The sequence below is a fragment of the Pezoporus occidentalis genome, unplaced genomic scaffold (genome assembly GCF_034315485.1).
Source record: "Pezoporus occidentalis ecotype Australia unplaced genomic scaffold, CSIRO_AGI_Poc_V1 ctg187, whole genome shotgun sequence".
Classification (NCBI taxonomy): Eukaryota; Metazoa; Chordata; class Aves; order Psittaciformes; family Psittacidae; genus Pezoporus; species Pezoporus occidentalis.
Window position 1 is genome coordinate 1,577,667 of NW_026913715.1, and position 12,368 is coordinate 1,590,034.

General features: G+C 45.7%; 2 protein-coding genes across 2 annotated transcripts in view; both read left to right on the forward strand.

Annotated features, from left to right (window-relative positions):
- Positions 1-12,368, forward strand: part of RPL12 (ribosomal protein L12) — a 137,238-nt gene that overhangs the window by 77,507 nt on the left and 47,363 nt on the right. The window lies entirely within an intron of this gene.
- PNPLA7 (patatin like phospholipase domain containing 7) overlaps positions 1-12,368 on the forward strand; it is a 124,760-nt gene that overhangs the window by 45,413 nt on the left and 66,979 nt on the right. The window contains exon 20 of the mRNA XM_062616027.1: positions 6,629-6,742. Coding sequence (XP_062472011.1) covers positions 6,629-6,742 — 114 coding nt within the window. The remainder of the gene's footprint in view (positions 1-6,628; positions 6,743-12,368) is intronic.

The window sequence follows — 12,368 nt, forward strand, 5'->3', positions numbered from 1 at the left end:
AATCAGACCTCATCTTGGTTGAAAGGGATAGAGCAGCTCATAGTGTTCTTTATCTCTTCATCCCTTTCTGAAATTAAGGTGTAATTTCACCATCAGAGGAGCTTGCTGCCTCCCTGTCAGTGGGGTTGCACTTACAGAGACTCTTCAAGGCTGAATAAATCTGTTGGATTTGTTGGGTGTTTTGTGTGTGTGCTTTAGAGAGCTTTTGGGATGTTTTGTGGTGTTTTGACTGTAATGTTGTTATTAGGCAAGCAAAACGTGCATGCATGAGGGTGCTGAGGTGCTGGAACAGGGTGCCCAGAGAAGCTGTGGCTGCCCCATCCCTGGCAGTGTTCAAGGCCAGGTTGGACACAGGGGCTTGGAGCAAGCTGCTCTAGTGGAAGGTGTCCCTGCCCGTGGCAGGGGTTGGAGCTGGGTGAGCTTTAAGGTCCCTTCCAACACAAACCAGGCTGGGATTCTATGCAAGTACCCATCTTTTCCATAGCCACACGTATTTAAAGAGTGAAACTTGAATACATGAGGTAGGACTGCTCCTGGTTCCTGCCCCAGCTATAACCTTCCCCTTTTCTGTCCCTTAATGACGTGCACTGGTGCCACAGGGCTGTCATTGCACTGCTACAAAATGCAGGCTCAGGCCTTTGGGGAGAAGCTGTAGCATGATTCCACTGCCTTCATTACACAAGGTAGCAAGCTCAGCTTATTTAATTTCTGCATTCATTTTGTATATGCAGTTACACATACAGACATACAACATAATGCTTACATGTATGAGTGTGTGTGTATGTATGTATTTTATGTAACTATTTTATATTTTTGATATATATATATAGTGAGAAAGGGAGGTTTGGTTTCTTCTTCCTGCACTGCGAAAGTGCAGTATGTCCTCAGTCACAGGGTTAACTTGGCACATGAAAGATTGCAGAAGGTGGTGGTTAGAACAACTTTCAAGAGTACATGGTGTACTGCATTCAGCCCTGGCACTGCTCCCACAAATAGCATCGATTTGCAGCTTGTCTGGTTGCTCTTCCCACTCATTCATTGCTTCCAGCAATGTCTCCTCCTTTGTCCTTTTCTGATACAAACAAGTTAATGTTTCGGATCCTTCCAAACTGATGGCTTCAGGAAACACCTCTGACAGTAGCATCCTCTGCTGCTTCAGGTGCAAATGAGCTGAAGAAGGGTAGCTTGCTTAAACTGGAAAAAGAATGTTGTGTGTAGTGTTTGGTTGCCCTTCATGCAACATTGATCACGTTCCATTGCTGTGTCCAGTTGCAGCAGCAGCATCTCCTGCCCTTGTTGTAGCAGAGACACTCTGAAAATCCATGTGCATGTGTCTGTTGTGCCTCTGCTGTTCTAGTGCTTGTGTTGGCCACTTGGAGACGGGGGGGTGCTATCTGGTACCTGTAAAACTCACTGGTTGCCCATCCCTTCCCTTGAGCCTCCTAAACTATCAGCAGATGTCAGTGTTGATACTTCTTCTTGTGCCTTCATGGGTGCATCTACGCTTCCTTGCACAGTGTTTCATCCCGGTCCCTTGCATATCCTGCACTTTTAGTTAGGTGTGATGCTGCTTCTGTTGAAGCACGGCAGGATGTGTCCTGAGTGATCTCCTGTGTGGGAGGGTGCATGTCTGGGGGCTGCTGGGTCCTGCCAGAGACTCTTGTGAGACCATGAAAACCTGATGCCTACAAACACCAACCTAACTGAGAGATGGTGGTGGTGGCTTTTGTGAACGAGGATTTGGAAGGTGAAGAGTTTAAACTACATCATTTAATAATCCTTAGGATGCTGTTCTGCTTCCCAGGCTCATAAGTGGTGCTTGCCTTTCTTCCTTTGCAGTCAGAGGTGGTCCCATGTACTGCACCATGGCTGGGGTTTGGCAAGGCAAGGGCTGACACACAGGGCATCCTCAACGTGGAGAGGTTGCTGCGTTTTGTGAGCTGGTATCAAGGAAAAGGCTGATCTGAGAGAAGGAAATACAATGTATGAGATAATAAAAGATTCTCAGGTGGAATTCTGGCCATAATGGAGAGAAACTTCAAACAGTGTATTACAAGCTGAATGGGAAGGGAATGCCTGGGAAGAGCCACAAGAGCCTATATACATGTATATATATGTATATATACATATATATATGCCTGAAGGTGGTGAATTGACCTGTGACCATGAACAGTCCTGTTGACTTGCATTGCTAATTCAGACTAGACCTGTCTTCTGTTGTACCAGCCATACATCAAAACTCACTTGAAAAGAAATGAACAGCAAAAGAAACTATTTTGAATCATGTTAATTTTACTGTTTGCTGACTATTAGGAAAGTCACCCAGTAACTTGTTAAAGTAAGGCTGGATTTGTATGGAGGAGCAAGGTTCTGTTGCCAGCAGATAGATCAACTTAGAGCAGCTCCAGTTCTGGTCAGGTCCTCTATGCAGTCTCAGAGCTGCTTGAGGCTAAGCATGAAAATAGCTGTGCTTATTGCACTGGGGCTGTGCACACACTTAAAGTTAAGCAGATATTCAAAGTGGTTTGTTGGCTGTAGCTCAAAAAGGAGTCGGGAGTAATTAGACCCACTTGCAGAAGACGACACTTGCTGGTTTTTACTTTCCAAGTGTGTAATTTGGAAAGCTGTAAGAAGAACTGTCAGGAAGGGCTGTTGAAAATGAAGTCAGAAGAGGTCATGAGAATATAAATCGCTTTTTCTGCTCCTTTTAAAACATTTATAATAACATTTTTTCTTTGTAAAGAGCTTGTAAGCCAGGGTTGTGAATCACATGCATTGTGCACAATGGAGGCAATGAATGTGGTTTTGTCACTATTTAATACGGAACTAAGAGAAGATAGGAGAAACTGAGCTGTCAGAATTAACAGAAGCAGTAAAAAGAGCATAAGGTCTATAGCTGGTTGGGTTTCTGGTTTTCTTCCCTTTTTGTTAGTGTTAGGACCAACAGAACTGCAGCAGTGCTTGAGGGACCGTCACCCATGGTAACATCCGCTGTCGATGACAAGAACCACGGAGTGTGCAACACTGGACTGACACGTGCTCCTTAATGCGAAATACGGCATTTGAGGCATGGCTTCATTCAGCTCTTGGGGGAAATGGAGCTAAAGGCAAGGATGGACAGACAGATTCTTGAGGTTGTGATGGAGAGGAGGTGTTGATGTTTATTGTAATCGAGGAGCTCAGGGGGAGACCTTGGAGCCAGGGGAGCAATGAACAGAATGAATGCACAGTGTGTTTGCATGGCTGATAAAATATGATGTAGCAGTTGGATTTCAGAGAGATGATTTCAGAGTGGAAATAGAACTGTGAAGTGAGTTAGATGAGTTTATAACAGGCAGGAAGAACAAACAGCTCTGGGTTATAAGACAGCAAAGAGAAGAGCAGCCAGTCCAGACAGAGCAGAAGAGGTGATGGCCTTGCGTGGATCCAGGAAAGCTGGAGGATTGTTGGAGAGGAAGAGCAAGGCTATGGGCGAATTAAAAATTAAAAGAGAAGACCAGAAATGGGCAGTGAGGCAGAACCCGTCAGAGGATTGTTACTAAGGAGAAGGAACGGGTGTTACAGGAGATGAACCACAGATGTGCTGTTGCCTCAAGCAAAATATATCCCATTGACTTGGATTTGAAAAGGGGTGGGAAAGAGTCCATGGATTCCTCCTTGCACTCGAGCAAATGCTGTAGCTGTGTTCATGCTGGTGTGGGTAAAGGATGATAATGAGGGTCTGGGAGGAGCTCAGAAGAGACCCTTGGGTGATTATATAGACAAATATTTACTCCTCCCCCCCATAGGCTTGAGTAGGATTTAGGAGATAATAATACCGTTTCTTGACACATCTGTGTGTTGACGTTGTGATGGAGGTGCCTTTGGGTGCTTTGCTGCAGCTCTGCTGGGTGATCAAAATGTTACATTTCTTCTTTATGACCGAGGAGATAATCCTACAGGGGTGATGTGATTGCAGGTGGGTTTTAGTCATGTTCAAGGTCAAGCTTCATCTCAAAGTCTTGTGCTGTTTCAAGCCTGTAAACCAAGAAAACTTGTTCAACAGGTTTATTGGAGAGAAGCCCAGGGATTTGAATGTGGCTTAAGACTGGAATAGTTTCACGTACGCATTTGCCTGAAACTTCTTTTTTTTCTGGGCAAGAAAAAAAATCCTCTGAGTAGATGACATCTGAAATGGTTTATTAAGAACAAATACAAAGAAAAATGTCACTTGCAGGGAGAACTATGACTCAGTGTTAGAATGTGGTTTTGATCTCCAGAAAAGGTGAGAAGAAGCAAACACTTATTTGGCAGATTCCTATGTGCAGAAAATCTAAAACCAGTGCAAAGAAGATTATAACCATGGGGTGTGACGTGGGGAGAGGTGGAGTGAAGGCGGAGGATAATCCTACAGATAGTCCACATGTTGAGTGAGAGCCCTTTCACTTCCAGGGAAGTGGATGTATTTTATTAACAGTTTGGGATTATAAAAATGGAGATTGGGAACTAAGGTGATAATATTGAAGGGGAAAGCAAAATTTTCCTGTCTCGGTGTGCAGTGTCTGGGACCTGGGTATTTTCCATTCTGGAACACTGGGATGTATTCAAATGCAAATACCAATGCTGATGGTGAAACTCAGCTGGTACCTTTGAGTAAGAGTGGCACAAGATCCATGGTCTGTGATCAGTTGGGAATTACAGGCAACAAATTCCCTACAGTGGAAAAGGTCCATAACACGAGTGGTATTGCAAACACCATTTGCTCCAAAGACCTGAAGGGCTCCCTGTGAAGGAGGTTTGGAAAGGTCTTCATCCTCCTGTGCTCTGCCTGGGGAGCCCTTTGACAAGACAAGGTCACAGTCTGGAGGGCAAAAATCCCATGGATTTGTTTTAATGTTAGAATTTAATTCCCTTTTTTTGCAAATCTCATCTTTGCTGAAAGACTTGAGCCCTTTGGAGCACGCTTCATGTTATGCACTCGTATATCACAGGAGGAGTGGAAAGGGATCTGAGACAGTTTGAGTGTTTGTCTTTTAACAAATGAAAATCAGATGGTGACTGGCCGAGAGGAAGGGTGTTATTTTAATGATTGAACCTCCTCAGCTGCTTGCAGGATAGGGAAACTACAGTACAGAGGCAAAAACTGGAATAAAAAGCTGGAAGTGGGGAGAGAGAAACCAGATGATGTTGTACAACCATTTGTGGAACCTAAGAGGGATTTGTTCCTCCATGAATGTATGTACCAAGATGCTGTGAGGTTTCTTTCCCCTTCTATCTGAGTGAGGCCTACAGGTGTGGTGGAGAGGGACTCTTCATCATGGACGTAGGGATAGTACAAGGGGTGGTGGGCTTAAACAGGGGGAGTTTAGGTTAGATATAAGGAAGAAGCTCTTCCCTGTGAGGGTGCTGAGGCGTTGCCACAGGGTGCCCAGAGAAGCTGTGGCTGCCCCATCCCTGGCAGTGTTCAAGGGCAGGTTGGACACAGGGGCTTGGAGCAAGCAGCTCTAGTGGAAGGTGTCCCTGCCTGTGGCAGGGGTTGGGACTGGATGATCTTAAGGTCCCTTCCAACCCAAACCAGGCTGGGATTCTGTGATACCTTGATTATTTTAGTTTAAAATGCATAACAAAAACATTTATTCTTACTAACGTAACAAAACCTTCCTGGCATGGGAACAGAAACACAGGCGAGGCCTTGCAAGACAGAGTTACTTTAAATGTGCTTGTATGCTTTTTCCTGCACAGGACTTGGTGGTGGTGGAACCCCCCTGCAGTAGCAGAGTTAATATTAGCAGGGTGAGCTCAGCTGTCTGGGCTGATGATGCGTGTTGGAGATCAACATGTTCTGACTGTCTGAATGGTTTGTGCACGTGCAGTGTTCTGACAATGTGGAAGGCCCTTGTTGGAAGTGGGGTCATGGAGTTGGGTATTTGAAATTCATTTTCTTGTACAGTGGGCAGAGGGATGTGCCAGGGCACCAGGCACAGCTCAGCCATTGGTCAGGGGATCATGTACACACTGCATTAACTCTGTGTGTGCCTGAGCTCCATGTTCTGTAACAAAAGCACTGCTGGTGCTGGAATTTGATAGAATCCCAGCTGGTTTGGGTTGGAAGGGGCGTTAAAGCTCCTCCAGTTCCAACCCCTGCACAGGCAGGGACACCTTCCACTAGAGCAGCTTGCTCCAAGCTCCTGTGTCCAACCTGGCCTTGAACCTGGTCCTGCCCCCAGGGATGGGGCAGCCACAGCTTCTCTGGGCACCCTGTGCCACCGCCTCAGCACCCTCCCAGGGAAGAGCTCCTGCCTAAGAGCTCATCTTAGACTCCCCTCTGGCAGGTTAAAGCCATTCCCCTTGGCCTGTCCCTACAGCTCCCTCTTGTAATACTGTCTGTCTGGCCCTGTGTGTTCTATTTCTGTGAAAACTTAACTTTCCACCAGCAGAGCAGAGATTCTAATACTTTGCTGCAGGTGGACGTGCCTCAGGAAGCTCCCTCTGCAGCCCCCTTGGAGGAAAACAGCATTTGGTTTTGAATGTGTGTGAGCAGCAAGTATGACAGTCTGGATCTTGGGATTTGTTCCATTTCTTCATCCTGACGTGTGATTCTTTCAGCATGTTGTGGATTCTCTAATATTTTGCTTGTGTACTCTTTCAGGTAGAGGCATTAACCAACCAACCCAGAGCCACCACAGTACATGCCGTCAGAGATTCCGAACTTGCCAAACTCCCTGAGGGAGCACTGGTATCGATCAAGCGCAAATTCCCCCAGGTAAGGAAATGAAAACTCAGTCCTGTCTGTCTCAAATGATGTCTGAGGATCTAAAACTGTCCATTAGCACCAAGTCCTTTGAGGGTTTTATGTGTTGATGAATGCTGAGAAACATCTGGTTTTCTTTGTCTGCCTGATCTGATCTATACTGGGCTTTCATCAGTTTCTCTTCCTTCCGCATGCTTTACTGCAGGGCTGTTTTGTGTGTCTGGCAGGAGCTCATGTAAATGCAGGCCATACTTATTTAGCAAAGTGGAAATCACTTAGTGCTATTGATACTAAATGGAGTTTGACTTCTAAAATCACTTTAAAATGTTGTTACTCATTTGTCTTGCTCACCTGGACTTGGAGCCAGCACTTGGTTACACATACCTTTATTCCCAAAGCACTGATATTGGGGGTTTGGATTTCCTTTCCCTTGCATTTTAGGCTGTCAGTCCTTATTCTGCGACTGCCAGATCTGTCTGTGTCTTGAAGACTGAGATTGCTCCCTGTGAATCCATCAACTTCTCCGTCTCCTGTAATTCACTTGACATTATACCTCCCTCCTGCACAACTGGAGTCTGACGGACTCGAAATGTAATTCTTTTGTCCCTAAGTGCATCAGGGACATTATACTAAGCACTAAATCATTGCATTAGCCTTAAAGGCAGCTTTTTAATGCTGTTACTTCAAATGATTTCTGATTTTTCTTTTTGCTGCTTTTAAGGCGTATACTTAATTTGCCAGATGTCTTAAAAAGACCTGCAAAAGTAATAAACCAAGTTAAAATCCTTGCATAAATCCTGGCATCCTGCTTCTTTCCTAGGGCACAGTAACTTTTTAATTACTATTTTTTAACTGTATAACATAAAGCCTATATTCATGCACTCTCCCCTTACAAAAGCTGTGGCGTTTTGTCTCTATTATTGCAGTAGGTGCTCAGAAGTTATGTCAGTGACAAATAATCTTTCTGGTTTCTCTCTGAGCATTATTTTGGCTGAAGTGTTTCTGAACTTGTGGTGTGGGTTGTTAAGGTGCTCCTGTGCTCGGGGTCTCTCTTAAACAGTCCTCTGAGCCTCATCTTCTCTATTTGATGTAACAGGTTTCCTGCCCTGATTTATGACCTGGTAGCAGTGTTCAACTTGTGGAAGTTCTTCCTTGTGAGGGTGCTGAGGCACTGGCACAGGGTGCCCAGAGAAGCTGTGGCTGCCCCATCCCTGGCAGTGTTCAAGGGCAGGTTGGACACAGGGGCTTGGAGCAAGCTGCTCTAGTGGAAGGTGTCCCTGGCCGTGGCAGGGGTTGGAGCTGGATGAGTTTTAAGGTCCCTTCAACAGAAACCAGCCTGGGATTCTGCAGTTCTATAACTAAGCTGATCAGAAGATGCTTTGAGAGCTGGAGCACCTCCTCTGCTATGGAGACAGGCTGAGAAAGGCTGGAAAATACACTGCATATATATAAATTTATATATATATATTTATATATATAAACATATATATGTGTGTGTGTGTCAGCACATACAAAGGAAGAGGCAGTACAAGAGAAGAGAGTCTAGAGCACACAGAAGGTAGCTGGTTGTTGTTTAGAAAAGTCACCTACAAAGGCAAAGAGACAGTGAAATGTTAAGGGAAGTCATGGCAACTGTTTTCAAATGGGTGAAGTTGTTCCCCGATAGAAGGGCGCGAGCTACTCACCATATTGGGTGGAGCAAATGGTGGTGTACTGAAATTGCAGCAGGTGGGTATTGAGGGAAAGCTGATTTTGCTCTCTAGAAAGGCTGAAAAAATGTTACTTGGTTTTATAACCTCTTAAAAAGCTGTGCCTGAGGTAGTGCTAAGTGCTGAGCAGGGGGATGTGCCAAGTGATTTCTCCCTGTCTGTTTTTTTCTCCTGTTATTCTAGTGGAACGATTTACACGCAGGATTTATGATGTTGTTTTCCTCATCCATCCAGAAGTACTGCAGCAGTGAAGGGATAGCTGGTGCAGGAGTTTGAAACAACGGGCAAGGTAGCAGGAGCTTGTTTGTGATTCAGCAGCAGGATGGAGGGTTTCCCTCTCAGTCCTCTGCACATCAGAAAAGCATCTTTTATGGAATCCCAGCCTGGTTTGTGTTGGAAGGGACCTTAAAGCTCATCCACTTTCAACCCCTGCCATGGGTAGGGACACCTTCCCTAGAGCAGCTTGCTCCAAGCCCCTGTGTCCAACCTGGCCTTGAACACTGCCAGGGGTGGGGCAGCCACAGCTTCTCTGGGCACCCTGTGCCAGCGCCTCAGCACCCTCCCAGGGAAGAGCTTCTGCCTAAGAGCTCATCTCAGTCTCCCCTCTGGCAGGTTAAAGCCATTCCCCTTGGCCTGGCCCTACAGGCCCTTGTCCAAAGCCCCTCTCCACGTTTCCTGTAGCCCCTTTAGGCACTGGAGCTGCTCTAAGGTCTTCCCCCACTTAAGAAGCCTTCTCTTCTTCAGGCTGAACAAACCCAAGTCTCTCTGCCTGTCTTCACATGGCATCCCAGACATTCCCTGTTGAAAGTGGTTCACAGTGCAAAACTTCCTTGTTTTCTCCAGGCTCAGCTCCTGCCTGAGGGCCCAGCTCTCCAGCGTAGTTGTCAGGGCACGCAGCCAGTAAGAGCATTTGCTCCTCTGACAGCCTCTGTGCTTACTTCTGGTGCTGCTTGAAGCTTTTCAGTGTAGCAGGAGTGGAAGGGAATTGATTCTTTCTATTTTCATCACTGCCTTCAGTTCTGGAAAGTAGGACAGAGAATCAGCTCACGATTTTTGGCACCTCAAAGCAGTTTCGAAGCAGTAGCGAGAGCACAGCATTTGTGAACAGCTTATAGAGATGTTCTAACAGCAGCATGTAACTTGGATCACATTTCCTAGATTAGCTTTGCCTCTACCAAACTGAGATTGTTTTTATCATTTGAACTTGAAACCTGCTGTAACTGGTGGAAATTGCACTGAGAAATTGCTTAGGAGCTTTTGGGGGGGGTGGGGTGGAAATCTGTGAGACAACCTTCTGCATGCTAGAAAATACACAGGTTTTCTGCATCTTTCTTTTAATTCCCTATGCCTGCTCTTGGGGTTTAAATACATGGAGTACCCAGCACCCATCCTGAACAGTGAGTCCTGTTACCTTTGTGTGCTTTCCTGAGGTGCATGGAGCCTTCCCTGCGGTTATCTGCCTCTCAAAGCATGATCTTGTAATGTGCCCTCTGTTCAAAACGCTTTCTTCTGTGTTGGCTGTACTGTGCATCACATTATTTCAACTTGGTGTAGCACTGGAATAGGTCAGGAGAGGTCATGCTTCTAGAGTTTTCTGTATTTGTTCTCGTGGTCCATTCAAATAAGTTTTTTTTCTTGACTGTAGAAGTGGATGTGAAAAGGAGAGAAGAAAAATGTTCATTGGGAGCATGGTCACTGCCTGTAGCTGCCCAGCGCGAGGCAGGCAGGAGCGAGGGCTGAATCACAGCAGTGATGTGAGAATGCCATTTTTCTTCAAGACACAATTGATCACAAGTGTTAGATGCTCAAAGAGCCCCAGGATAAAGCTTCAGTTCTCCGTGTGCTGTAGCAGCATTTGAAAAGTGCCAGAAATGGTTGTGAGTGAGCCTCGAACATTTGCTTTGTCACAGCAGTTCTCCAACTGTCAGAAGTTTTCATGGGAGACCCCTTGCTAAGCTCCCTGACTGTGTGACAAGCAGAGTGTTTAGCAGAGCTGGGGCCATGGGAAGCTTCAGTAATGCCCTGGTTTTATTCAAGTTGAGGATTTAATTTACCTCTCCTCCTCCCTTGTCCCTCATGAAGAAAAAAAGCTTAAGAAAGCTGGTAGAGAATTATCTCGACTCCTGGCAAGAGCTCTGCAGAAATGAACCTGCTATTATGTGACTTTGTATAGGTGAAATGTTCTTATTACTATTTTACACCAATTGCATTTACTTTGTAGAACAGAAAGCCCTTGGCAGCCCTGTTTTCCATGCTAGCTTATTCGGTCTCTGTGGTAGAAAGCACTTTTACCTGTCCTTTAACAAAATCACATATGTTAAGGTCTATAATACCCTGTTGTGAAGGCACCGATAAATTGTTATTTGACATATTTAATTTAAAGGTGGCTACTGGATGACTGGTTTGAATTTTAAAGGCTTAACGTTGTATTAACCTAATATTTGAAATTCAGTCACCTGAGAAAGTCTTTAGCTCACCTGTGAGCCCTCTTGTTCACTGCAAGAACCACAGAACCACAGACTGGTTTGTGTTGGAAGGGACCTTAAAGCTCCTCCAGCTCCAACCCCTGCCACGGGCAGGGACACCTTCCACTAGAGCAGCTTGCTCCAAGCCGCTGTGTCCAGCCTGGCCTTGAACACTGCCAGGGATGGGGCAGCCACAGCTTCTCTGGGCACCCTGTGCCAGCACCTCAGCACCCTCACAGGGAAGAGCTTCTGCCTCAGAGCTCATCTCAGTCTCCCCTCTGGCAGGTTAAAGCCATTCCCCTTGGCCTGTCCCTACAGGCCCTTGTCCCAAGCCCCTCTCCAGCTTTCCTGCAGCCCCTTTAGGCACTGGAGCTGCTCTCAGGTCTCCCCTTCAGAAGCCTTCTCTTCTCCAGGCTGAACAAGCCCAGCTCTCTCAGACTGATGTGCACTACACAGCACCTTTACTGTCGATTAGTTGTTACTGTGAATTTGGATATTTGTGTAGATTTTGTGTCAATTTGCCATGATTTCCCTAAATCAGTTTTGTGAGCCAAGATGGGGAAGAAGCTTTGCTTGTTCCCATTGTTATCTATTAGGAGAGAGTCCGTTTGCCAGGCAATCCCTACTGTTCACACACTGAAAGAAATTTCCATAGGAAAGTATTTTACAGCTGAATTCTCATAAAAATCCTTTTCAAAAGGGCTTATTGTAAAGCAACTCTTAAGTTTCACAGTTGAATAGGAACTAAAGCTTTAACTCGAACCCAGCCATGGAAGATTAGCTGGGTGTGGATAATAGGTAGAAATACTTAAAGGGATTATAGGAAATAGAATGCTATAGTATGACTGTATCAACTTGGTGTGGGAATTGGAGTAGCTGTGAAGCAAGTGGTGCTCGGGAGGATCCCCAAGACCCGTGATGGATGGCGCAGTGTCTGTGCCAGCACTGGTGGATGATGGGGAGCTGTAATTCTGCCTGGCCACCTCCAGGAAGGTCATTTGTTTTGGAACTGGAATTAGTCATCCTAAAGAGGCAAATACAGTCCCCTTGGGAATGGGAAGTTCAGTCCTTGCCCTGCAATGCAGAGGCTGCAGGTTGGTTGAGTAATTTAATGTTAGTTAAACAGAGGGAGAATTAAAGCTTTCCTGGAGCCTTCTCTGTAGCTAATGCAGGAACAGGCATTCCTATTCAATCCGGGGGAGCTGGGGGGATTGGAGGCTGCTAAGAGAGCTCGAGTGGGTCTTACTGGAAATGGAGCTGATTCAGGAATAGTCAGGAAGACAACATATTTCTAGGTACATGGTAAGCTGGGTCAGGGGGGTGGAATTGTGCTGAATAAAGTGCTCTCTATTGCCGTTTGAGAAAGAAAAATACTCTTAATCGTGTTTTGCCCTGCACAAGAGTCTTCTGGTGAGTCAGTCTGGAAAGGTGAGGAGGTGGGAGGATGAACATTTCATTTCCTTT